At 34.8% G+C, this 27,655-nt stretch overlaps 3 protein-coding genes across 3 annotated transcripts; 1 reads left to right on the forward strand and 2 right to left on the reverse strand.

Moving 5' to 3' along the window:
• Positions 1–16,410, reverse strand: LOC135688535 (dnaJ homolog subfamily C member 11). Its single transcript, XM_065205430.2, has 20 exons — positions 16,271–16,410; positions 15,233–15,319; positions 13,809–13,851; positions 12,924–12,994; positions 12,036–12,065; positions 11,658–11,729; positions 11,009–11,137; positions 9,570–9,692; positions 8,696–8,763; positions 7,712–7,776; positions 7,099–7,223; positions 6,687–6,766; positions 5,887–6,006; positions 4,549–4,704; positions 4,070–4,139; positions 2,890–2,947; positions 2,743–2,791; positions 2,471–2,564; positions 1,508–1,637; positions 1–948 (listed from the first exon to the last, which is right to left on the reverse strand). Exons 1-20 carry the CDS (start codon positions 16,343–16,345, stop codon positions 929–931), a joined length of 1,665 nt encoding a protein of 554 aa, XP_065061502.2. The 5' UTR covers positions 16,346–16,410; the 3' UTR covers positions 1–928.
• On the forward strand, positions 16,393–21,398 carry LOC135688539 (uncharacterized). Its single transcript, XM_065205433.2, has 8 exons — positions 16,393–16,565; positions 17,615–17,759; positions 18,167–18,252; positions 18,780–18,877; positions 19,054–19,130; positions 19,664–19,750; positions 20,098–20,172; positions 21,011–21,398. The coding sequence occupies exons 1-8, from the start codon at positions 16,504–16,506 to the stop codon at positions 21,062–21,064; spliced, it is 684 nt and encodes a 227-aa protein (XP_065061505.2). The 5' UTR covers positions 16,393–16,503; the 3' UTR covers positions 21,065–21,398.
• LOC135688537 (sperm-associated antigen 7 homolog) lies at positions 21,202–27,651 on the reverse strand. The gene is made up of 8 exons (XM_065205432.2): positions 27,511–27,651; positions 25,544–25,611; positions 24,656–24,744; positions 23,772–23,856; positions 22,963–23,010; positions 22,645–22,686; positions 21,938–22,106; positions 21,202–21,582 (listed from the first exon to the last, which is right to left on the reverse strand). Exons 1-8 carry the CDS (start codon positions 27,593–27,595, stop codon positions 21,476–21,478), a joined length of 693 nt encoding a protein of 230 aa, XP_065061504.1. The 5' UTR covers positions 27,596–27,651; the 3' UTR covers positions 21,202–21,475.
• Positions 27,652–27,655: the final 4 nt, after the last annotated feature.

Raw genomic sequence — 27,655 nt, forward strand, 5'->3', positions numbered from 1 at the left:
TTCGCTTTGAATGATATCGAATTTGTTAATTAAAGTTTGATAGAATACATAGACCTAAATACTATTAAAATTTAACACTGCAGTAAAAGAAGCATCTGATCAAAAGAACATCTAACATTTTGTAGTTAAATAAAACAACAGGGGTTGTGGAAAGCTACTTTGACTGTGTTACCTATTCAATTCAATTGCCCACAGTTGTGGATTTTCTATATAAACAAAGTAGGCAGAGTTATACAGATAAATCTTCAATATAGAATCAGCTGATGCAGTCAAGAAAAGACTGGTCCCACAAATTAAGTGATAGATAGTTCAAGTTAATGTTTTGTTGATGCTGAAAATAATAATAATATTGATACTAATAAATGTTATTAATGTATTCCTTTTCGATTAATGGTTTATTTATTGGAGGTAACTTAGTTTAAATCTTTTTAATCAATTGTTTTACACGATTTCTTCACGAGAATAAATATTGACTTTAGAAATGCCAAAATTACATTCGGCAAAAGTGATGTGTGGTTATTTCTAGAGATATATCTGCACGCGGGTAAATTGTATGGACTTGAATGCTATGAAGATGGGAATTTAATTTCTTCATTTTGAGGAATGAAACAGGAAATATTCGAGCGGGATACCAATTTCTATATGTACATTTCCATTTCTTTAGAGGTGAAACACACTTTCCCGGTTTGTCAAAAAGGATATAAGGAAAGATTAGGCTGTTTTCATTTTACGCAGAAGTCTGCAAGTGATTCCGAGGCAATGACATCAGCAGACTATTGTGACAAACCAAAAATGACTCTTTTCATCACAATGAAGTCACACTATCACAGAGCACACGACTTTTGAAGTGTTTGCACACGAACGCGCTCCAATTAAGACTGGGTCGGCTTAGGCCCAAGCTGAGGGACCTTATACCAAGATGGCGAATTTATTTGTCTCGTTTGTGAGCTGAAAAAATGAAGGAAAATATTCTAGTTCAGTAAATTAGTAAAGGTGATCAGTAAAGGTGGTTAGAAAAGAACTTGGAAGCATCGAAAATGTTCTGTTTATAAACTGTAAATGACAGCTGCTTGGTAGAAATTCAGACTTAACTGTGGAAAAGACTTCAACAACTGGTTATTAAAACCACAAATAAGAACTCATAATTTCCTTTGCTGAAACCTCTGATTATATTAAATGAAGTCTGATCGAAATTTGCTGCGGCATCCTAGACTGTTTTCTTTCAACAAAATCATCTCATTTTAGGCCTGGTGGTATCTTGATTGTTTGCAATATTAAACATTGGATTAACAGGAACAATTCTGTTCATCCCAAGCTTAATATGTCATCATTAAATTTCCACTCAGGTGAAATTCTAATGTATGGAAAATCAATTAGATCTTTTCTTAATCTGGTTTGTTTCTTGGGTTATTGCCAGGAAATTACCGCAACCTAAACTTATTTTAGCTAATAAAATATTTATTGAATTTAAACAAGGAATTAAAAATAATTTATGATTTAAACTCACACTGCAATGGAATCCGTAGAGTTTCGTCGTCTTTGATAACAACTTCGTGTAATAATTCTCTAAACTCGTAAACTAATTTTAATGATTTTTCTTCACCAATACACGGATCGTAGAACCCACTTAAATTGGCCTAAAAAAGGAAAAATGAGTTTGATAAGTTATAATATTAAATATGTCCGCCATTTGTACGCTTTGCGACAATTATTTGAGTATACATGACAGCGATATATTAAGGCATTACTACTACGATAAGACGTTTCGGAAATAGCCCTTAAACAGTTTAATAATTTGAAAAACTGATTTGTAGGGCCGGTAGCTAGCACCTTGGAAATGGAGATGATCCTTGTAAACCCCGTCCCCCTTCCCGGTCGCAAAAACCAATCAAAAACCACTGTAATGATTACTGATTAAAAGGTAATTCTATTGCCACTACAAAAAAAATTGAGGGAGAACACAAATCTTAGACCATACATTAAACAGTGGAGAAATAAAGCTCATCATTGTAAGGCGAGAGAGCGGAAGCCGTGAAAATACAGGAAAATGATGACATGTTTATCATGGCGCAAAAGGCGTTTTAAACCTTCTGATGACATGCTTATCATGGGTTAAATATGTCATCCATTTGGGAGGGCTAGCAGAAGTAGTTCCATTCATTGATTGGCTAAACTAACAACCGACAGTGCAACTATGGGCTTAGTCAGGACTTTAGAATGGTCGAAGAAAAGACTGGTTCTTCTCTCTTTAAGGGGGAAAGGCAGTCTTTTTACCAGATACATAACTGTAATTAGGCCACATGTAGTGATTTTAAGTGGATGAAAAAACCGTTGCGTTTCAAGGGGTGAAAAGGTGACGGGACAAGACTATATGTGGGAGAGAATGGAGGCGAAACAGGATAAAATTGATGGAGATTCTTTGATAATTTGATTATAGCCAATAGGATGTAGAGAACAAAGATGCACTCACTTTACTAGCTTCTGTAAGAATAAGTTTAGAACCGTTAACAAGACACTGTAAGGGTACTGTGACATCAATAACTTTTGGTGTGTCGACTTCAGACCTGAGAAACGAAGAGCACGCGTCAATAAATTAAGGTCAAATATAAATTTAGTGAAATAAATCAAATTGAGTCAAATTCTGATATGGATGTTAAATTTTCAAAATCGGTTTAAAAGTTACGAAAAATGAACTTTACAGACAAAAACTGGAGGAAATGATTAATTGGAAGGCAAACTAACCTCTCGGTGGTGACAAGCTGCCCATACCAAGCGTTTAATATGACAAGTCCTAAAACAAACAAAGTGATTTTCAGTTACGGAATTCGAGGTATTTATAAACAATCGACAGTGTATGAACGCAATACAGAACCAGGGAAGGGCGCTCACCTTTTTTGTTTTGCTCTGTCTCCACCGACCGACGGTATACATCCTGCATCAGTTCTACCTATAAACCATTAAAAAGAAACCCGATGTCAGCAAATTTTACGGTCATTGCCCATCCATGTCTTCTGCAGCTCATGTTGACTAATTCGGGGGATCTGAGATATCGAGTCTTCAGTTGAAGAGCTTTGAATGTTGTGGAAATCAAGGCGAACTTAAGTGATGTAACAGCCTGTCTATAGAATAATTTGGGGCCCTTTTTGGTCGGGGGTGGGGGGCCTAGTTATCGAACTGAGGTGCCCTAAACTGCATTATGCCACTGCGGGGGGGGGGGGGGGGGGCATGAATAACTGATCTGCAAATAACAAAGATTTAGCTACTCTCGCTTGGGCCTTAAGATTATATGGTAAAGGCAAATTTGTGTGCATTCGATACTTTAAACAGTATTATATTTCGATTTGAAAAAAATATATTGCAAAAAGACTAGCCAATTTCAAGCTACTTGTAACTGAGAGGTTAAAAATTATCCGAATGATGATAAAGTTATTATCTACGATTGAAGCGACCGTACATAAATCGCAAGCTTTTTTATGAATCGAGAGGTAACGATTCGGGCAAGAAAGGAAAGGAGTTTTGAATATGGCTAGAGGAGTTTGACAAGGATGCCGACTATCGCCTATTCTTTTCAATACCATGCGGATGCTCTAGAAATGATTTGTGTCGGTTTTTAAATGTCGATTGACAAGAAATAAAATATCGAATTATTGGTCTAATACATAGAGAGTTATTTAAAAACCATTGAAGTAAAATTTGTCGTCTTGTAGTTTCAATAAAGAAGTATTCATAGTAACAGACAGTTTCTTACTGTTTCTAAAAATCTATTAAAGCTACAATGGCTGTCAAAAATACTTTGAACAAGGCTTACCCCATCCTCAGCCCCCCTCCCCCACAACTATGTTGATAGATATGCAAAAATGATACAAGTCACGTGGAGATTCCTTATCCCTACAACATTTCGCAGTTTATAATTTACAAATCAACATTTTTTCAAGGAGTAAAGGGGGAAGGTTGCGTTCGACCTTGAAATTTGACATCAAAAACAAAGTGTTCCCGTAAGGATTAAATCCTAAACCCGTATACCTCTCCAATACCCCAAAAACGGAATCTGATGCCCCTGAATACTTACGGCCTCCTCAGCCTGCCTTCGTTTTTCGGCCGTCTGACGAGCATATTTCTCTCTTTGCATCTGTATATCCCTGCAGAGAAACATGCAGACAGACGCTGTTACACTATTAGTCTACACCCGGAGTACAAATTTAACAGTATCTAAAGATGAGAATGGTATCTAGATAACAATATCTAAAGTCTTTCTTGCTCTCAAAAAAGCCTGTCATTCATCCACCACAGTCTATTAGTTTCTAAATGCATCGAGAAAATCTATAGGAAGTCGAAGAATTTCATTAATATTAATTTTTCAATATGTTAGCAGGTATAGGGTTGCTCGGATTTACGTAGTCTGAAAAAGGAAACTAAAATGTATCAAAGCATGTTATCTGTCTCAGTTTCATGCGATGCTGGTCCTTACTTTCAGAATAATAATCTTTTAAGAGCAGGCACTGTCTTCAAGAGACTCAAAAACAACAGTAATTGCTAATAGCAACATACTCTTCCTCTTCCTTCTTTTTGAACGGGTTGATTATCAAGACTTTTATTGACCAGTAGGCCAAAAGAGGAACGACTGAGCCATAGAACACAGCAGATGGTGACACTGCTTCCGATAGCATTACTGGAAAACTGTACACTTGACCGAAGCGAACTAGTCTGGAATAAAAAAGATGCTTTTCATAGCCATTGAGGTTGTAACATACCATTCTTAAAAACATTAAAATACCTGCATGATTTTTAAAATGATACCGTAGTGTAAGATATTACAAAGCATGGGTACTTGTAATCTACCGTTATTGCAATATATGCTTTCTACTGATCTGTTTAATTACATCCACTGATTTTGAACGGTGCGTACTACATATCTAGCTTACAAAATTGGTAAACAACACAGCTTCTTTGATTGGTAGGACTGTTTTTATGCAGATCAACCTTTGGTGCCGCAAAGTTTTAAGATAGCATTGAAAAGTGGAAGCATACTTTAGTATTTTCGTCCCGCAGCAGTGGCTGGGACTGGCAAAGTAATAACCGGGATTGGCGATGTTTCGTGGAAATTCAAACATGAAATGAAGAAGGGAAAATAAATTGGTTGCCACTGTGAAGCCTGGCGTGTTATATAGCACTAAGGTCGTCTACGCATCTTTTAAAAAGACAGCTATCACATCTATGAAGCATGCTCGCTTATTTATTGATTTTTCGTTCCGATATGACGCCTGTTATAGAAGAGGCACCACCCAAGAACGTTCAAAGAATCGCAATTCATTCATTTGTTGACTTTGAAAAAGGCGGTTACAGGACCAGAGGAAAACGAAGTCTTAAGCGAAGCAAGAAGATTAGAATCCATATTTGTTATTCGGGTCTTATTGGAGTGAATCAACCGTCTTTACGCCTCTAAAAACTGCGAGACCTGGCCGAAGATTCTATTTTTAAAAAATACCTTGAACACTGTAGTCTATCGCCTTTACAAACCATGTTATTATTGAAATATTCATAAAGATGTAAATAATTTAACTCCAAAATCATACGATTTAACAAATACTTTGACTTAATATTAGATTATTTTTAAAATGGCTAAAAAGCCTAATAAGTTTTTAAATATTTTACTTGATCTTCTTCCTTGTTTAACTAAATCCTAAATCAGTGGTGTGCAAAAATCGCGTTACGTTTAAAGAATTAAGGCAAAAATATATTCTAAATAAAGGAACAGGAAATTTAATAGGACAGGAATGAATGAAAAAGGTGAAAGCCAAGGAAACTTTGTAAATTATTAACTTACAAGTATTTGACATGAAGAACCAAAGACACAAGAAGAAAAAACGGCGATAAATGAATGCTTACTTCAACTTCATAGTGACACCAGTGACGGGTCCGACTATCATGGTAGCAGCAAGTCGGCTGTTTGTCGTGACCTGATGGTCGTAGCCGTACTCGAGAATCGGACCGAACACCAGACCATATCTGGAGGGAAATGAACAATAACGACGTCAATCGAAAACCAGGGGGAGGATCTTCACTTGAAGAACCGATGTTAGAGAGAGATTTATTTGCAAAGAGGACGTTAGACTTGCCCTAAGTCTATTTCGTGCTTGAGAGAGGAGCTTTGTTTCCTTCCTGTGTACAAATATGAATTGCTCTCTCAAGCACAAAATAGACTTGGAGCAGGGACCTTTAACGACACGAAAATATTTGAACATAAACTAATTTGTTAATTTTGGAGAAGCAGAATTTAAAAACATGATAGTTGGGGCTGAGAATCGATAACAGGGCATTTTGAATAACATGCGGTGATTGCAAATAACCGCAAAAGACTTTTTATCAAACTGCATAATACCATACGATCTCTTTCCATAATACACAGATAGTAACTTGCAGACAGTGGCCAGTGTGGTAACGAGCCGTTTTCAATGCAATCCCTGTGTACCTCTACTTAACTTAATAATAATATAATAATATAATAATAATGGTACAATCGAGCATATCCACTACAAGTGTGGCTCTTCAACTCTAAAATTAAAAGCAAAGTCAAATTACAGGTTCAAAAGTTAACAACAGTTCCATATTTCCAGAAAAAGAAGAAATAATGTTTTTTAGTCCAATTTGTTGCTCGCTTTTTCAAATAAATGCATGCCTTGACTTACTTAACACATGCCTTGACTTTGGTATCGCTGTCAGGCACATACTGGTAATTCAGGATTCCAAACGTATTTGCCACTCCCAGCTAGGGTTGAGAACAGATGAAAATTAGGAAGCGCACAGGAAGGTTGCAGCTCACGCCCATAGCTTCAGGGGGATATTTGGTGGTGGAGAAGGGCACCGATATGTTTATAACCAAGAGAAGTTGTGTGCGGGCAAAAGTTTGTGACACTTCAATATTGTCATATAGGATATATCAATATTATAGGACAAAAGTTTTTAAGGAAATGCGAGACTTCAATAAGGGAGAAAATAGAGAGCCATGTTGTCAAAGAACAGATTTAAGATATAAAGGACAGGCACTTCTAGGAACTTGAGAATACTGTTCAGAACAAAGCACAAATTGTGACAACATACTTGAAGTGTCCCATTCAGATGATGGTGTTCTATCCGGTGGTCGATTGTTGCAGTCATGGCAGAATTAAAGCCTCCTACCCATGTTAGATAGCCAGTTGTATGATTGCCGAGCTGCCTCATTATCACTTGCAAAGAGATAAGAGGAACATAAAATCGTTGACGTCATAATTATGACTTGAACCGTGACGAGAAAAAACATGATTCGAAGATCTAAAATTCTAAAATGGCTCCTTCTGATTTTGTTTGGTTGCCATATGCTTGTCATGACCATTGCCTGATGTTGTTGCCGAGTTTTTTATAGTGGTTAGGGGCTTCGGGGACTTCTAAAAGCAACCAGTATTACAGGCTGCAATTATATGGAATTTCATTGTAGACTGAAGTTCTTGAATAATCGTAATGACTAAAACTAGACACAAAGCCAAAGAGCTCGAGGTACTTTTCAAAACAGCATACTGTTCTCTGCACTTAGAGTTTTTGGCGAAGCTTTCTTCGTGAGTATAACATAACAACAAGCTCTTTTTCGATGTTCTTGAATAGAAAAGTATCTCGATGTTCCAGAGAAAAACCTGATACTCTATAAATTTATTTTCAATCGACAAAACATAAAACATACTAGCTTGAAGTCCAGCTGACATGAAATTTTGTTTGAATTGTGAAACAAGCGAGACTGTTCCATACCTGAAACATAAAACAGAATTTAAATAATTCTGTGTGGTATGAACATGATTTGAGACAGTTGGCAGAACTTGCATTGACATGGACCAGATACACTGAGAATTTACCTATATCCGTATTAACGTCATACCTAAATTGGTCGTAGCAAAAGAGTCACAGCAGAAATACGCAAATGCCATCACGAAAAGGAGGTGCTTGTCTGTACCGAAGTAACTGCCCAGTGAACATTCCAAGTCATTCATGGTATTTTTAGCGATGAATTGATAATTAATGGTATGATTTCGTTGCTACTCCATCTGTTCGCTTTTTAAGGGCAGGGGAGGGTTAAACGCTCCAAAATCCTTCTGAAAGGAAAGAGCTTAACCCTTTAAGGTACCCCTGGTGTCAAAAATATTGTTAATGTGTATTGCCAATGACTGGTGTTGAACTAGGCTTTCAACTTGGAGAACCACCTTGCCATATCTCTCTTGTCGATCCTGGCTTAAAAATTAAGCATACCTTATTGAAATCGCTGGATTAAAGGTGGCAATTTTCAGTACGGGAGATTAGCTAACGCTAGCCTTCGTTTAGCATCTTTTTATACTCAGTCTAAAAAAGTACATTTTACAAGAACAAGAATGCAAAGACGATGCCAATGGGAGCATGATCATGATAGGCATGGCTACCCATTGACCTTAACAAAAAGCAATACAGTAGCACCAAAGGCTAAACCAAAATCCTGTTTAGATCGTTCGTAAGGTATAGCCAGTGAAAGGAAAAAGCTTCTGCTTGAAAAGAAGACAAAATATGCAAAGGATTTTGGAGCAGTATTTAGTGCTAACTATAGCTACATTTAACGCTTAAAGATTAATAGAGAAGGTTAAATGAAAATTATAGTTATAAATGAACATTGTTTATTGAGACAGAAACCTGTCTTACTTACATCTTTTTGGTTAAATGTCGAAAACCTTTAATTTGGACTTTTGGACCATCTCCAATGCGGACATCGATCTGTACGAATTAGAAAAAAACACCGATGATATCGAAATAAAATCGGCTGGAAAACTATTTGAGTAGAAGGGAACCAATCAATGAATGGGATCTTATTTCTGTTATATCAACAAACATCTTCAATATTGCAACATTCTTTTATAAGAGAGAATGAAATAATCATTTATTTTTAAAACAGTTGCCCAAAAGACCACCAGCCCTTCCTTATGGGTACTGTTAGCGTGGACATCATCCTCTTCTTTTGGGCAAAAAGTTGCCATGTTTTGACCGTAAAAAATTTGTGTTCTAAAAAACAGCACGGAAAAGTTGAAATATATCATACTAAAATATTTTGCGCCTGACACTCAAAAGAGTATCAACTTCGGATAATGGGCACAAAAAAGGGGAAATGATGAAAATATTTTAAGTCATTGGGCAAGTTTTTTCACTCAGGCGTTTGGGAGTCTTTCTACAGTAAAACAACAGATCACGGCTAGGTAATATATTACGAGTTCAATTTCTATTCGAGGGGTTGGCTGTTGCTGATTGGTCAAAAACAAGAGCCAGTCAAACACATCATTCTTCCCTTCACGTGATTACCCGACATCTACAGCGAATAGGATGAAAACACTTTAGTAGAGCCCCCCCCCCCCCTCCTTAGTATCATAATTTAAAATATTGCCGTACCAAAGACCTCTTTGAATAAATCTATTATCCATAAGGGCAAGTTAAGGGCATGTCAAAAAATGCTTTGAGAGACAGCTTGTTCTACCATCATCTATTTGAGAGCAACCAGGAGACAGAAAACATAAGATGGTGCTACGGACCTCTCCCCATGCCTGGTGTGATACCACCCTTCTGACTGTCAGGCCAACATTGCCGGTACCTATGCCATTTTGAACCTGCAGCGCACCTGATAAGACAGCGGTATCTGATCTCGTGAGTGGTGCCTAGATCAAGAAAAAATAAAGATTACTCTTACACTAAAAGTAATAGTTTTATTGCATGCAATGGCATTTGAAATTCCGAAAGTGCAATAACAAGGTTGCATCACAGTCATATCAAAAACATAAAAGGAGGTTTTGTCTCTGCTTTGTGAGGCAAGCTTAAGAAGACCAAGGTTTCGAAGTGACAAAATATTCCAGCTATATTTGATGACAATGACAATTCCCTGTGAAATCAATTGTCAAATGAATAATAACCAATTTTGAACAGGCGATCTTCCATTCACAAGTGGTTTACTAGGGATAAGCTGCTGAAGTCTCGTGTTATGAAATTACTGAGCACGCTTAAAAAGGATATAAGAAAGCATTTGCTACTATCTAAAAGTGAATAAATGAATCACTACAATACAATAGGTGTCAATACAATAAAAATATGAAAATGGCTTTGAAAAAAGCAAACATTTAGAAAACTAAAGCTTTTCGTCTGACACTCTTCAGAGTTTAAAACGTCAGAACATAGACCGAAAACTCTACGCTGGGAAATAAATCTACCCAGTTGTGTATCGAAATAGGCCAATCAGAAACACGAGATCAGGACTGTTGAGGTTGACCAATCAGTGCTACTTGCCTATTGAGAATGTTACCAATGGAGTCCTAAGCTGAAAACGAACTTCTTTTGTCTACACAGTACTGTGTATTGGTTACAGTTGATACAATGAATTAGAACAGACAAATGTGATTCGATTACATATGTGATGGCATTTGTAAGATGTTTTCAAACATATACATTCATGTTTTATTGGCATTTAAAATATAACTAGCAGAGATTACAGCGAGATAATATAAGCGGTATTTCATCTAGATTACAAATGCGCATTATTCTTTGGCATAAACATTTGCCTTTGTACCTTTTCAATTCAAAGAAAAAGATAAACCTCGAAAACGATCGTTACGCTGGTAGGGGGGTTGATGATTGTAACTAAGGGCTAATATACTGAGCTTTTAATTTTAACGGCGCCCAGAACTTGGATGATCAGACCGACAATGCACTAACGTACCTTTTAGCACGTAGTCACTCATTCGAAACCATACCAAGGGTTAGAATTTTGCTTTGGATCATCGTCCAAGAGGTACAGTAATACACAACACAAGCATTGACAAACAGGTTCCTACAAGCTGAGCAGTGTGTGGGTTCATCATTTTAGTCAAGAGGTTGAGATTTGCAGTTAATTTTCAGCCATCATTGCCAAGGCCAGACCCAAAAATATTACTCAAGCTAACCCCCGTTCTTCATTTAACCAAAGAATTCGCGACAGAGTTACCTCGATTGACTGTTGTATGGACATTCCTTTCACTTCGATATTCGGGAATCCCCTTTCAACGTCATCATAGTATTGATCTTCATACGAGTCAAAAAGTTCTGTGGCATTTATTGTGACACTAATGGATCCCTGCAAATGGGGAAAATTGAATTATGAAAACATGTTGTTTTTTACTAAAACTTTGTTTATAGACTTTTCACAACTGCTGTACAGAAGCTAAAGTGGCATTTATTCTATTGAAACTGTGACAACTTCTTAAACTTTTACTTTCTCGGTGGCGTAACACAGTTTAAGGCACCTTAGTTCAATAACTAAGGGTCCCCCACCAATAAAAGGCTCAAAAATTAATTGATATCAAGGTTTCTCCGACATCAGTTAAACATTTCTTCAAACGAAGTTTCAGAAGAAAGATCCCCCGAGTTAACAAAAAGGTTTGTACATTTGCTATTGCGTTTGACAAGCTCTACAGCGTTTAACGGGACTTTCTCGCAGTATCTAAGCAAGGCCTCGTCTCGTATAGTTTTATAAGGGCCCCAAATGCCTCTGTTGCGCCATTGCTTATGCTATCAAAATTTATTGAAATAAACAATACAAAATATTAATACAAATTCACTCTTAAGAAATTTCACTCTTCAATAAAAAAACGCACTTTCGGGTTTGTTCTTTGCAGAAGTCTTTGTTCCTCCTTTTGCCTTCTAAGCCTCTCATATTCATCTTGTATCTAAAAGATAAATAAAAATGGCTTAGAACCATCCGTATTTCATACACCTTCGTTTTATGTTTTAGATATATAGCATCAAGTTCTATTTATTTGCAGCTAAAATTATCATTTTGCATTTTTTGAGAAACTATCGAGTAAAACTATCAAGACAATTTGCAAATAATTCTAGTGGTCTTAAAAGGTGAGATAAAATTAATTCTAAAACTTTCGTGTTCGAATGAGCTGACAGCATCCTGTAAAAAGTAATAAAGAATTTGAGTGTGAGAAAGTAAAACTAGAAGCAATGCAAGGACATATATTGATCACCTCTTGTGGTGTTCTGTGTCTTTCAACTACCTGAAATATGTAAAACGCTTGGTTAAAATTTCAGTAAATGAAATATGCTGCAAATGTGGACATAATTTCAATAGAAACTGATAGGAAATGAAACAAGCATAGTTTAGATCACCAACTGCAAAAATTTAGATGAATAGAATGCAGCAAAGGAAGATTTCAAACATTATCAAAATAATTTCATTGTTAAACTGTAATCACAAGTTCAACCTACAATAATTGTCAAAAGTGTTGAGACATAAACGTATGTTTTCAAAGTCAAATTCAGTCACCTTCCATTTACTAGTAGAAGAAAGAAAGGGGTTATGGAGTATGATTTTTCTTGTGGCTTGTTTGGTGTTTTTCTATGCTTTCAACGTTGTAATGGGGGGAAAGGGAGACGGAAGTAGTTGTATTTGGGAAAACAAATGAAAAATAGAAAAGCACTGTGCAAAGATTTGCGTGAAGTAATTTTGGCAGTGATTGTACTTGCTATTGGAATTGTGTTACCATTACAGATATCTGGTATTAGCTTCCAATTTGGCAAGCCTTTTAGAACAGCATGATAATCATTCCACCACAACAACATTATAATCCAAAAACTGAATGCCTTACTGAACTCTTTTTCTAATTGAATATATCCATAGTTTAGGCCTATTTTGATAAATCAGTATTGTGTAATTTTCATGGCCTTTAGGTGCGAATTATCACATTTTTTTGGTCTGTAAATTTTAGCTTAAACTAAAATTGAAGCTGGGTGTGTCAACTCAGGATCATCCTGTTCTTCACACCCAAGGGTCTCAATAGTTATATTTTTTACTACACTACACTACATATATATATATGCGGTATATTACAAATATCCACAGTAAAAAACATTACCTCCCAACCGGCCAAGAGTCCTTTGTGACCATAAATGTCATAGATTGCTCTTTTATCAGGGTTATTTAAAACTGGAAATATCAAGTTGAATGAATCAATATAAAGAAAAAAATGTAGGCAAGTCTTATCAGGATTAAAAAAATGCTGAAGAATATAAAATCAAGAAATATAACATTAAAGATGTTATATTTATCCGTTTTTTAAAGCATGTAAAGAAGGTGCTTGCATGACATCATGTTCAAGGCCATTTCAAATATGCTCACCAAATGAAATGAGAATGATTACAGCCCACCAGTTGATTTCATTGAGACATCTATGTTTCTTGTACATACATTCATTTAAAATTTTTTGAGCCTATATTTGAATTTTTGAATAATTTGAATTTAAAAGCCTAAAGAAACCTTATTCTTAAAGCTATAGGTGAATGTTACAACTTGTCAACAAAAACTTGCATTCTGTATGTGCACTGTTAATATAATTTTTGCATCATTAGAAAGATTCATCTTTAACAAATACTTTTGTAATACTTAATTTTTTGATTGGATTTGAAGAACAACCCGAAAGTTTGAATTTATGATTGAACACTCTAATTTCATTTGTTGACTTGACACCTGCTGGGGATACAGAGCTGAGAAGTGGCTTCTTTGAATAGGGATACAAAGCACAATTGACCACACATTCTACGGGAGTCTATGAGTTAAAATAATTTGTCATGCTTTTTTCAGAAATAGTGAAATCTTGCTTCCATTCTGAGTCAGGAAACTCTTTAATTTCATTTAGCTTTTGTTTCAGTCTCTGCTTAAGACTGCTGAACATTTCTACTTTCTTCAAATGGTCCATGGGCAGGCTGATGAAGACAAAGATACAATTTTTATAATAATTTACCTTCATAAGCTTTCCCAACTTTATTAAACAACTTTTCAGCTACCTAAAATAAAATTCAATATCAGATCAGATAGTTAAATCACCAATCCACACAAAAAATAACAAAAGTATAACATTTTCTTTAAACAAGAAAGATTTTCATGCTTAATTTTTGGTCTTGAACTTTTAACAAGCTAGGTAGCGGTGTATTGGTTATCCTGTAGGCAGGATAATTTGATACGGCATCCATGATTTTTTGAAAATCCGGATCCAGCCTGATTTGTTTCCAAAATCTGGCCAGTTGCCTTTGATTGGGCTATGGGGGGTCTTGTTCATCAATGGAAAGTAGGGAAACTAATATATTTTAAGAAAACACCAAGAAAATAAGTCGCTTCAAAAGTAGGCCAAATGTTTCATTTCAAATAACAAAATACGCTGTGGCTTATTTTTGAGAAAGTAGGTATTCGGTTGAATGATGAAACAAGAGCCTTGAAAATGGATTTGAAAGGAAAGTGCTTGTTATCACAAAACTGGTCGGATATTGCGGCTAGATAATCCAGCCGGATTCTATGAAGAGATCCAGCAAATCCAGTTCCGGTCGGATTCTGAAAATCCTGATCTGGTACACCCCTAAATCTAGGATGTTTTAAAAAAATTGAATAGCAAAAAGGAATTAAAAAAGGCTTTGAAAAAAGCATTTATTTTGAGTCATACTTGATCGAAAGCTCTATGCTAGGAAATTCACATACCCAATTCCAGATCAAAATAGGCCAATCAGAAAACGTTAGCATATGCCTGCTGAAATTTCCTAATCAGTACCACTTGCCTATAGAGTCCTAAGGTGAAAATGTATACTCCTTTTGTCTACAAAAAAGCAGTTTTTCATGTTTATGAGGATAGATTCCAAAACTGCTAGATGGAACAACAATCAGGCTTTTCTAATAATCAGAAACATGTCGCCATTATAGTTTTTAGCACAATTTTGGTTTTCTAGTGAATGCTGCCCTATAGCGTAATCACATGTTTTACATTGTGTTGTTTTTTATTTGCAAGATCGAGGAGGCAGTTGAAGGTTAAAAATGAATCAATTTTTTTACTACTTTATATTAAGGGATATTGAAAAACTGATAACAAAAAGCAAAGTCACTTTTTTAAATAGAAACATTACTGGTATCAAGCTTTGAAACTTAAAACCAATTTGTTGGCAGAAGCTATTTTGGATGGTGTCCTAGAACTTAGCTGTTGTTACTCAATATATCACCATGTGTTATAAAACTATTTATCTAGTCAATGGTGTAATGGTTAGCGGTATCAAGTTATTTATCAAGTTTCTTAAGTTAATTTTTTTGGGCTTATTGCCTCATAAACAGATCTTGAACAGAAAGCTGACTTGTGACCCATGTAGGTATATCCCCGCAAAACTTTGAAAAGTAGCAGTTTCTGACCTGTTTCTTCTCTTGACCTTGATGCTTGTCTGGGTGATATAAGGTGCACATGCGTTTGTATGCATTTCGAATTTCATCACTTGAGGCCTACCGATTAATAAAATGAGATACCATTGGACAGTATAAGCATAAAAAACTGTAATTGATTTTAAAATAAGAGTCTCTCTCAGCTCTTTTCTTGTATTTGTGCAAACTTCATCATCATTATCATTTGAATAAAATTTAAATTTGAACAAAATTTGAGCAAAAGAAAATATGTGCCACCATAATTAAACTGTGTGCATTCAAACTGGCTGATAATGGCCTGGTAATATCATGGTGGAACACTACAGTCCCCAAAGCAATGATCTCATCTCATCAATCAATGATACAGGAATTTTTATTCCATTACATAAAATTTGTCAATCACATTAATACAATACCACATACACTAGATACAAATTAAACACAAACCTAAGACAGAGCAAATACAAAAAATAAAGAAAAAATAATAGCATATATATTAAATTGTATGAAGGAAAATTTGTTCAGGGGGTGCTCTCTCAGTAGCTGGGCTAATCTTGGAGAGAGCACCCCCTGAATTACCCATGAATTATCCTTTCTTCTAGGCATGGTGTCCGTGAATAGCAAGAATGAGTGTCTACTGAATTATTTCTTGCAGCTCACATATCACTGGCAGATAAGCAACAATCAACAACAATTTTGTCTCAGCTAACGGAATGGGGCAGTGAACAACTGAATCCTTCTCCCTGTCTTAAAATACATTTGGTTTTGTGACCAGTTTAGGCCTGTGTATACATCAAGGATAACTTATGTGTTGTTATATGCAACGTATTAAAAAGACGCACAGATTTATTTTGAAAATTGTCTGCAAAACTTTATACAAACGTCACCATGTGGCAAGGAGTTGTCTTGTGAAAAAAGATGATGCAACAACGATCAATCAGAACTAGCTTTTTCTGCGAAAATTTAGGATCTGTTGAGATTTACTTTTTTGGTTAAGATAATATTGAACTATTTTACAAATTTTCAAAATACCTCTTTCCGGACATTCAATATAGCGTAAAAATCGTCTCCATCTATCACTTCATCATCTTCTGTAAAGTCCGCCATTTTTTTGAACGGTTCCAGGTGCAGCCTCTCTTGAGATAAGACCAGCCTCTTGTTCTAGTGATTCTGTCTGGGAAAGAGGGCAGGGGTATTTTGGAGGGAAAGAAATCTTCAAAAGACACGAGAAAGTGGGAACAATTATCCAGTATTATTCTAAGAAAATGATAGAGGACCTAAACGAGACCGTTGTATTGGGGTGGTGTGATGTGTCTGCTGCAGGATGGTAAGTTTTAAAAATTTTTATGTTCTTCTTTTTCTATAATATTTTGGTATACAAAATACAGAAGAAAGAAAACCAATAAGAACACTGATGGGTTTCCTAAAGGTGTTTCATGAAAACTCGGATAAAAAAATTGTTTTGGTTGATTTAGGTAATTCGATTGCATTTCTTTGTATTATTTATTTAGTTATAATTGTCAATGAAAACTGAACTGAACTGGTGGTTCAATTCTTAATATTTTTCAATTATTGCAAAAAGTGGGAGGCTTAGCCTCCGAGGCTATAGCCCCCCTAGCCCCCTGCTTTGCGGTGCCTGACTTGCATGCATAAAAGAATAATCTACACATTAAACATATATCTATGATAAAAGTGTACAAGGTTCAAAAGGAAAAGTATGATGTCTCTCAAGTTTATTGTTTGACCAGCCCCATTCAAGAAACAAGAAGTCATCCATTTAAACAAGAATCAAAACCTTTTTTCAAACCACATTATTCAATCTAGAGTGTCTTTCTGTATAATGTGCTACTGGAAGAGACAGTTAGAAATGTTAAGAATTGACTCAATTTTCATTGGGAAGTACTTTTTGGGATTTTTTGTTTCCTCTGGAAACAGCATGATAACACTATAATCATCAAGTTAGATGCCTTGTGTGTGTGGATGTATTGTCAAGTTGTTGGGACACTTCTAGCCCACAGAGGGTAGAAGCACTTGACTACCTTGGTATGTGTGGAGGATGCAACTAAAGTAAAATTTTGTCAGACCTTTTGTGCCAGCTTAAGAATGACAAATTTGACAGATTTATCTATTTTTCATATCATGAAGTCTGGAACAATCAACAATAATGAGATAAAATAGTCCACATTTTAGAAATTACTCACTTTTTTAGAAAGTGTAATGTGAGACAATTCTTGACGTCTGAAGAGGTCACTTTTGACAAGACAAAGGCAAAGTATCTGGTGTGTGATTTAATTTTGGCATATTATTTAACTGATAACTCTATGTCAGTTTATTGGAAACTTTTTAGCACTCTCTCTCTCTCTTACCCTGTTCTAGTCGTTCAGTTCTTGGATGTGAAAAGGATTACATGAAATTTGAGTTGGGTGAAAAGCACTTGGATATGGCTGGATTGGATGAGCAAATTACTTCTAACAAAGAGACTATTCCAGTTTTAAGCAGAATAGATCTTGGAAGAGAGAAGGTGAATCTTAAACCTCCTTCAATTTTTAGATCATCTGTCATACAGACGGAAGTGTGTACAAGCAAAATGTTTTATTCGCTAGATCAATCAAATCTTGAAGACACAACACAGCTTGCCAGTTACTCTACTACCAAATTCCATTTAAAGTAATGTTTATATAAGAATTATATATTGGATTATTATTCCAAAAACTTTCTAAATGTAACAACAAATTTTTAGTCTTTTTGAAAATAGGTGTAAATTTAAACATTTTTCACATGTAAATCTGTAAAAGAATCTTTGCAGTGAAAATGGAATTTTTCCTTACTTCTGTGTGGTATTCTTTTTGCAAACAGTTCCCAGTTACCTGTTACAATTATAACCTGATACTTTTCTCAGCATGCTTATTTTTTGTGACTTTAATGCAGGTTTCTCTGGTGGCTCTTTCATCTCAAACAAGTGTTGGTGGTTGTGCGCATTTTGTAAATGGCATTTTTGACAAAGTCCTAGAAAGGTGAACTTACAAGGCCTCATTATACAATTAATTTCAAAATTTACATCAAAGCCCTGTTATACATCAGATTTTTCATCAGATATTAATCATATTTTAACATTTTGAATATTCTATTGTAAAGCAATTCCTTTATTTTGAGTGTAGCTGAAGCACAAGTCACAATAATTAGGCAGAAAAGTTTTACCTCCTTTTGAAAACATCAGTATCCAATGAATTTCTCATAAAGAAATCTGACAGGGCCTTAAACAACCTCTATGCTTGCTAGTCTGGAGACTAAAAGATGTGAATTAAATACAGTCTTAGCTGATTAAAATAGCTCTTAGGTACTTTATATTTTGCTCAAGAAATAAAAGTGTTTGTTTATAACTTTTTCTGACTTAATAACATATATAAATATATTTATATGTGGATTTTTAAAAAGAATGAAAGCCTGATCAATGTTATTGAGTATTTAGTTTCTTCTACAATTTCCTTTCAGAAACTGTTTTCCTGAAACTTTTGTAATGTTATGTTATGTATCTTATTAGCAAAACAAAGGAAGTAATTGTTGTTGCTGCTGGCAACATAAAAGTAAAGAATGTCCAAGAAACAGATGTTTTCCAAATTTCCGTGAACTGCAATAAAGGTAAAAAAAGGAATTTAATTAATTTCTTGATTTTGTCTTACTACTTTGACATAATACCACCAGTTACCATTTGAACAGAAATGAAATGAAAACAGAAAAGTTAAAAAATAGAAGGATTTGTATTGTATTTGTATTTATAAGATCTTAACTATTGCTTAATATTTTCTCATTTTCAGTTCCAAATGCCCCAGTACTTGAAGATCAAATACTTATAAAAGACTGTATGCTGAATACAATCATACAATTTGCAAAGGTTTGTGCCAAAATACATTGAGTTTTGTGGCCTTTCATTTTAGCTGTGGTTATTTAATTGTTTAAGTAATTATATCTTCATGATTATAATGATTTAAAGTAAACAAAATATAAAATCTGCATACTTTCATGGTTTCATGTGTAGATTGAGACAATTTTTAGCTGCAGCTCCAAGTTTCATGCTACATTTCATACTCAGCAAGTATGTAGCCAAGTACGGAACTCAGTTCCAAACAAGATAAAGTATTCCCCTACTTTACAAATATGCAAGAAAAAAAATCTCACAATTTACATTGTTCGATTGTACTTGTAATCTTTGCAAGGAATACGTATGCAACATCGGTTATATTTGATTTACATTTATAGCATTTGGTAATTTAAATTAGTTGGTTTTAATTAGTTTGAGTATGCATAGCTAGAAATTGTACCAACTTAAAAGAAAGAAAGAAAGAAAGAAAGAAAGAAAGAAAAAAGCAAAACTATCTAGTATTGGTGTTTTTTTGTAAAAATAATTATTTAGTTATTCTGTTTAAGGTTGAGAAAATCCCCCTGAGATGCTTCATAACTCAAGGATACAAAGTGAATGCCAAGAAACCAAATTCTTTGGACGGCTCAGAACAGGTTCCTAATTTTTTCATGCTTTGAATTAATGTGAAGAACATGTGATTGCTAGAGAACATGTGAAATAGAACTATAACAATGTACATACATGCATACACACATACACACATACAAACATACATACATGCATATATACATACATACATGTTTTATATTAGACAGGTTGATCTATGGCAGCTGTGCAGCTGATGTGGACCTGTAATTTAAGTACCAGAAATTCACCCTCTTATTTCCTAGAATATTCTGTAGCCTTGACCAATCTCTTTAAGAAAATTCTATCATTGTCTTAGCAGGTTTTTACAGGCACTATAACCGTAATGAAGATTGAAATTTAAATTCAATTTCAGAGTATCAGAAATATTCAAAAGATCTTGAGTTCTTTATATGGGATAAAATTCAGTGAAGAAAAAACTGCCGCTTTGGTAAGTACATGTAATTTAACTTTGGTTTTTGCAGTAAATTTAGTTTTGCCAATCGAATATATATTAGACAATGCCTTAATACAGTGGCAAGGCCTGCAGGTTCTAACAATAAGCATGAAATCAATATGAAAATTTAACAATCAATATACAAATAAATGCCAGGTAATGCCATCATTATATTCTAGCTGAAAATTTACCAGGTAAAGTGATTATCATTTTCAGGATCAGACTTTTGATCTTCCAGATTGGAGTGTAGAGAGTCATGAAAAGTAAATTTAGATTAAAGCAATGCTTACTTGCATTAAAGGCATTGAGTCATGATAAAAGAAGGTATGCCCAAACAGCTGAGTCACAATTTTTGTGCTGCAACACTATTGGTTGGCATGACAATGATTGCAATATTTGATCATCTCATACTGATTCACAAAACAGCTTCTATCAATAGCAAGTTCTAAACAACAGTTGCTTATATCACATGAAACTACAGTTATCACCCCCTATAAAGAAAGCCTTTTTATCATGACTCAATGCCTATAAGAAATCACCTGAAGAAAAATTTGGATAATTTGACTCCTTGACACCCACTGTTACACCTCTGCTACTTTTTGTAAGCTAGTAGATCATCCACAGAGTACCAACCGAACAGGGGAGACTTTGTAATATCTGATGCAAGTTATGATAAAACTGTTTCTCATACAATCAATTTTCATGAAAAGAACAAATACCGTCAAAAGAGACTTTGCAAGCAAGGTCACAAGGAAATTGTATTGTGAATAATCTTCACTTTTGTTTTTGGGTTTGCCCAGTGTAGTTTGGAAAATGAATTTTTATGTTGTAGGAATTTGAAGAAAATGAAATCGGAAAAGAAACAGTGAATATAATGTATTTATAAAGTTAGTAACATCTGTTTACAAGAGGCTGTCTAAGTGTATAAATTTACAAATACCTAAGAAAATGGTTGGCATAAACTAACTTTTGTATTGAAATCTAATAGTTAAGAATTTCTTTCAAATTGTTTCTTAACCGATCTAAAAGGTTTTGATTGTCATTCATTATTATACGCAAAAACTTTCAAGGTGTTAAAATCGTAAGAATATGACAACAACATGTCCTTCATGGGGACTTTTGACGCTGTTTCATTGTCAACAACACAATTTGTCTCCATTTTGCTGTCACTTGTCACTGGTCACTTGTCACTGAATTTAATGTTTCATATAAGCACTCAATATAAATGATAGCATTAGAAACAAGTGATGTTTGCCTTTTTATTGATGTTTGATTAGCACTTAGTTTCACCGTTTCGTCAATCACCTGAAGTAGGCTCATTTTGTAATTTTTGCTTTTTCTTTTCACGGAGAGCGTTCATGGTTTCTTCTATTGATCTTTTATCTGCCTTGTTTTTGCTTGGAACTGAAACAAAAATTTTGCTTTCAGTATGTAGAAATCATTCATTCATGACTCGGAATCACTCAATGTAACATCTGATTTTAATTTTTGATGAAAATTACTGTTTACTGGTCTGTCATAAAGTGTTTGATGCCTTATAGCTTATAGCTAGATCTGTAAAGGGTGTATAGAAAAGAATGGTTCTAAGTTGCTATTCCAAGTTTCATGCTTAATGTAATAGTACCTGAACCATATATATTTATGTGGCATCTTTGTCAAATTCAAACATTATGTTAAATAGACTTAAAACAAACTTTCTAAATTCATATTTATACTCATTCTCCAAAGGAAATAGAAAGACAACAACAAAATTAATTACCCATTCCGTATGCAGCATTTGTTGTTGTAGCTCTTGCTGCCTTGATTCCACTATCATTTCCTATAATTTTTGCATATTTGTCTAAAAGTTTTTCTGGTTCACTATTCTGTTTTTTTCTTCTTGTCTTTTTTGAAACCTCAGTCTCTACCTCATCTTTGTTCTTTTTTTTCTAAAACAATGAAGGATTTTTATCACATATATTGTATTATATTGTATTATATTATATTGTATTGTATTCTATTGTGTTGTATTGTATTCTATTGTATTGTATTCTATTGTATTGTTTTGTATTGTGTTGTATTGTATTGTATTGTAGTTTTCAATAGTGGAAAAACACTAATTCAGACTAACATGTGAGTGATCTGACTCCATAATTTGTAGCTCTAACGTGAGGTATTACAAGAGGGTTTTGCAGACAAAGGTTAAATGATTGAGAAATTATTGCTGTTTTTGCTTTCAGAGAACTTATCAAGTCAATAGTATGCACTGCAACTCTATATTCATTTGTTTTCATGAAATACCAAACAGTTTTTCCATTTGTACATTTAAAGTTTATATCCTTTATCTATTTGTAGTTGAAAAGTTGTAAAACAATATGTAAACTCTTCTGGTATAATAGATTCATATCAATAATCTTGTCTACCATATTTCAATAGTGGAAATTATTTGCAGGTACAAAACTACACTTCAATACTTTTTAAAATTACCAAATTTTCTGCATGTTGCTGCTCCTTTTCTTCATCCCATTCCTTAAAAAAAATAAACCTTAAAATAATTCCTTAAAATAATTTTGATTAGGCACTTGAAAATCATTTGTAATTTTCTAACAGTAAGTAAGGGGAAGACTTTCTATTCAAATCCAAAGTAAAAGTTTTTATGAATCCTTGTACCATTTGTCCACATGATGAATATTAATTTTTACCACTATTCTGTATTGGTTTATCATCTATAGACAGATTTTTCTATTGATATACATAGACAGGGCCTTCTTTTCTACTCAGATGACCAAATTTGCAAGAACTCACCTCTCCATTTCTTCTTGCCTCTAACTCTGCATCTGATGGTGCAAACTCCTGAAAAATTGCATACAAGTTATTCTTACTTACTACTGATCTGTTCGTCTAGAACTTTCTCTTTTTGAAAAAAACTTAAATTATATAATTAAAATATTCATCCAAAAAAAAGGGAGACTGCCCATAGAAAAATGTTTCCTATCATTTTCCAGATACTTAAGAATGTTATGAGAAGCTAATGCTACTTTTTATGTATTATTCTATTGCTCAAACATTAAAACTTGGCTTCTTGTTATCCACAAATCATGATGCCCTGTTCACATTGAAAAGAGCCCAGGCTTGGCCCAGGTGAAAGTAGTCCTTGTTGAACCCTAGTTTTTTTCAAAAACTTGGTTAAGCTAAAAACTTAGTGTGAAAATAAGAAACTTATAGGGAACAAGAAAAAAGCTTCATTTGAAAAGAATTAAATCTTCTCAACAAATTCTCATCAACTTGTTGAAGAATTCTTTTTTCTTAACCATACATTTTTAATCCAAATGTTCACATCTAATAATCTTCTCAAACAAGGCTTAGTGTTGTGCACATGCCCTTTAGCAAGATAAAATGAGGCAGGGAAATACCTAGACAAAACTAGTTTAGGTGGAGCTGGGGATTCCATGTCCACAAGCAACCGGCTACCTGGCATTGTTTGGGCAGGGCTTAAACACTACCCTTTCCTTATTAAAAGTATTTGAGATCGGTGGACCTCAAACAAGTGATAACATGTTATCTTGAGTCAATCTGGTCAATCTAAAATATGAAGGGGCCATTTTGCACTGTACCTTTTTCCAAATCATTAGATATCTATCAACATTTTCTTCACCAAAAGAAAATGAAGTCAATCCAGCTACCTCGGCCACATCATGCCTAAAAAGATGCAAGGCTGTTGTCTTGAAACAGTTAATGTACAACATTGTATCAAGCAAAAAGGATTATCACAGTAAATGTTTCAAAAGAACCTGTGCTAGCTAGGCTCTAATCTATTTCTCTTGGATGCAAGAGCATAGTATTTTTAAGGAATTTCTACTGGTTGGCAAAGTTTGTGTACTACATAATATTACATATTGAGCATATTACTTTTTAAGGTCCCTTAAACCTTTTGTTGCTAGAGCAATCCCCCCTGCCACCCTCTCAGCCCCCTATTAGTGATTTGTTGTTTCAATGTTTCTAGCAGCAGATTGCATAGAAATTTTTTAGATTATTCCAAAAAGCCATCCACTTCTGTCTTTGCTCATTTCGTATAAGACCTAAGCAGTGTGCTTTCAAGTTATGCAGATGGCAATAACTGTGACCTTGTGGTGCCTACGTCTATGAGTCTTACTGTCTTCAATACTAAAACCTCATATTCTCTAATTAATTTCTTTGGAAAAAGCCAAAGAGATCAATAAGTTTCAGTGTAGTAGATGGTATGAGTTGAAAGGTCAAGTCAAATCATTGTGATTATCAAGCAATGTGTACCAATGCAATGTGAATAGACATCAATGCATAGTAACAAAGCCTTTGCCACCCAGTGGCATTAATTATTGGCTGACTAGACAGCAAAATTGTTTAACTTGGGAGTGAAAATGCCACCTAGTTTACATGTTAAAAAAGGCAAAAAGGCTATATGCAAGATACATTACTCTCCTCAGTTATTTATGATGAAAAAAATCATATTAGAACTTACACAATACTTCTTGCAACTTTATCCATTGCTTCAAATTTTTTGTGCTTCAGATTTGTGTCTTTAACAAATTCAGATATTTGTGCTTCAGTCTAAAAATAAAAGTATTTTAAGGTAAAGAAGAAAGTAAGGTAAAGAAAAAAATATTTGAGTCTGTTTCTATGAAAACTGCAGCTAAATTTCCATCAACAACAGAATTAGATTTTTAACATAATAGTTGGAAACACAACATGCTAAAGTACTTTTCATCTGATACCCTAAAGGATATGTCAGAAAGTGGCCAAAGGAATTCTCCAATGTTTCTTCTATCATTTCCTGGAAGTTTTTGGATGAAATTTTGGTACCTCTATAAAACACCCCATTGGCACCTTTTCATAAAACTTCTTGACCACCTTCTTGAACTTTGATCCTTTTACTGCTCTCTTGATAAAGCAGTAGAAAAGACATATACAGAAGAAAAATCACATTATCTTCCTTCATGATTTGCATCGTTAAGATACCTCTTTTATTTTACCTTTAGTCTTGATTTATCACCTGTTCAAATTGAATTAAATTTAGCTAAATTTAATCAAAACCTTAGATTATTTAGCTAGATTAAAAAATTTCAGCGCCATTTTAGAAAATTTCAAGATATTTTATACATCAAATTGTGCACCAAAAGCACATGTTCTATTCATTTCCATTCTGGATCATTATGCCAATGTCTCCTAAGGTTAAACTTGCAGGGTTATGCAAGAAAATCGATGTGGCCACCAAACCCCCTACACTCCCAAAAAATCCAAACATTCATGCTGTGTCTGTGTATTGCAATTTATCAGGTTTTATATTTGGTCAGCATGAAAAGGGGCATACGAATCAGACATGAAAAAAAAGCTCCTACAAGCATCCTACCTCAGTCCTAAATGTTGACCACTTTTGTTTTTCCTTTGCTTTGAGCTTATCAGCTTTTGCTTTTGCCTCTAAAATACAAATTATGAAGTGAGAAATTTTTGGACTGGTTTATATCGAAAGAAAACTAAAACTTAAGCGGCAGATGCGAGCAGATTCTTACATACAAATCAGAGACAGGTTTATTACGCAAATTAGGCTTGTTCAGGCCTGGCCGTTTGTATTTTTATAGGTGAGCTGTGAATCGCTCCCCTCATTTGCTGAGGCGAGCTAAATCAGTAACACATAGAATATACTTTAAAGACAATCGACAGATGATTTAAAAAGCCCCTTTAGTATCTGTCGGTTGCCTTTAATAGCCTCAGTCAGGAGTGTGCTGTTTTACTTCTTTCAATTTGCATTTGCTTTAACCGTGACTTAGGCACCCCCTTTACTTGGAGTATTTAAAAGAACAGACTCTCTCCGTTTTATGTAAAGCTGGCATAACACAAAAACAACAATTCTCTTGCAAGACAATCTTTTTGTTGCACAGAATTTGAAAATGGCTTTAAAAAACAAATTTTGAAACAAACTTAATTATACGTCTAGCACTCTTCAGAGAATAAAACGTCAGAACATAGATTGAAAACGCTACGCTAAAATACCCAGTTTTGGATCGAAATACAAAAGCAGTCGGCCATGTTTATATAGTAGATAGATTCACAAACTGCTACATAGATGGAACGATGATCAGGCTTTGCCAATAATGCAAAACATGTCGCCGTTATAGTTTTTACCCAATCTGGGTTTTTCAGTAAATGCTGCTGGATAGTGGAATTCCATGTTTTGGTTTTCGTTTTTGATCTGCAAGACAGAGTACCCTGTTCTCTTTGAGGGATAGTTTTGTTTCTATTGCTGGAAGGGACCTGCTGTCTTATTATATCCCCAATCTACAATTCCTACCCATTTTTTCGACTTTCCTTCCAAAAATATTCCTGTTTTCTTAAGATTGAAAGGATCTAATCGCTACAAACGTACCTTTCGGTTAACTATCCTTTTCCAAATAGATCGAAGTTTATGCCTATCATAACAAAAACCGCCCAACAAGCAAAAAATTAATTGCAAAAAATGCAGTGACGGGAGAAATCGCTGTTACAAAAATAAGCCAATTAACCCGTTTTCAGGGTTCTCTGAATAGTAAAAGGGCAAATGAATGGAAATTTTAGGGGAGCGATTCTCCCTTCATGTTCTGTTTAGGGGAGCAATTCATAGCTCGCCTCAGGTTGCAAGGGGAGCGTGGAGGCGAGCGGGAGCTATTGCTCGCCTCAAACGGCCAGGCCTGCTTGTTCGAAAGTACGCTATAGCTAGCGCTAGCCCGGTCTGCAGAGTATGGCACTTTTCGACGAGATCTCCGGTGTGCACGAGCAAAAAGCCTGGTGTGCCGGTGTGCACCACCAAAAATGTCTGGTGTGCTGGTGTGCACCGACTATTTTCCCCTGTTGTGGTTAAAATATGTGAATTTGCATTTCACCGTAAAAATGCATGTGAAGTACACTGTTGAAGATAGCCCAAGTTTTTTTTGTATATTTGTCAAGTAAGATTCATGATACCTAAAATTGTTCATACAAAACTGTGCTTGTTTTTATCAGCTGACATTTTCTATGGGACCACACCACGCCACACCCATCTTAGTTGCCACACCCAAAAATACCTGGTTTGCACCAACAGGTTTTGCACAAAAATATCTCCGGTGTGCACATGCCATACTCTGCAGACTAGGCGCTAGCTCTGCAGTTTTAAAGAAAGTGTGCTCTCTCTAGAACTTTTGAGGATTTAAACATTTTAATGTATGGCATGAAAAAACCTACAAGTACCTAAACAAAATTATTGAATCAACTTCATCTGATTGGGGATAATAATACATTATCATCAGAAGGAAACGAAATATAGAATATGTCGTTGAGTATATAATAAAAGTAGCGAATCTAAACCTTTAGCCTTTTTGAGAGCTTCTTTATCAACAGCTGTCATAGGAGGAGCATCCATTTTACCAAGAATTGATCCTAAAAGGTCCATGTTTCACGAGTATAATATGAAATATGCAACAGAGGGCAAAACTGCAACTATAAAGTTAGG

Source organism: Rhopilema esculentum, chromosome 19 (genome assembly GCF_057945365.1).
Source record: "Rhopilema esculentum isolate cy_ngs chromosome 19, ASM5794536v1, whole genome shotgun sequence".
NCBI classification, from domain to species: domain Eukaryota; kingdom Metazoa; phylum Cnidaria; class Scyphozoa; order Rhizostomeae; family Rhizostomatidae; genus Rhopilema; species Rhopilema esculentum.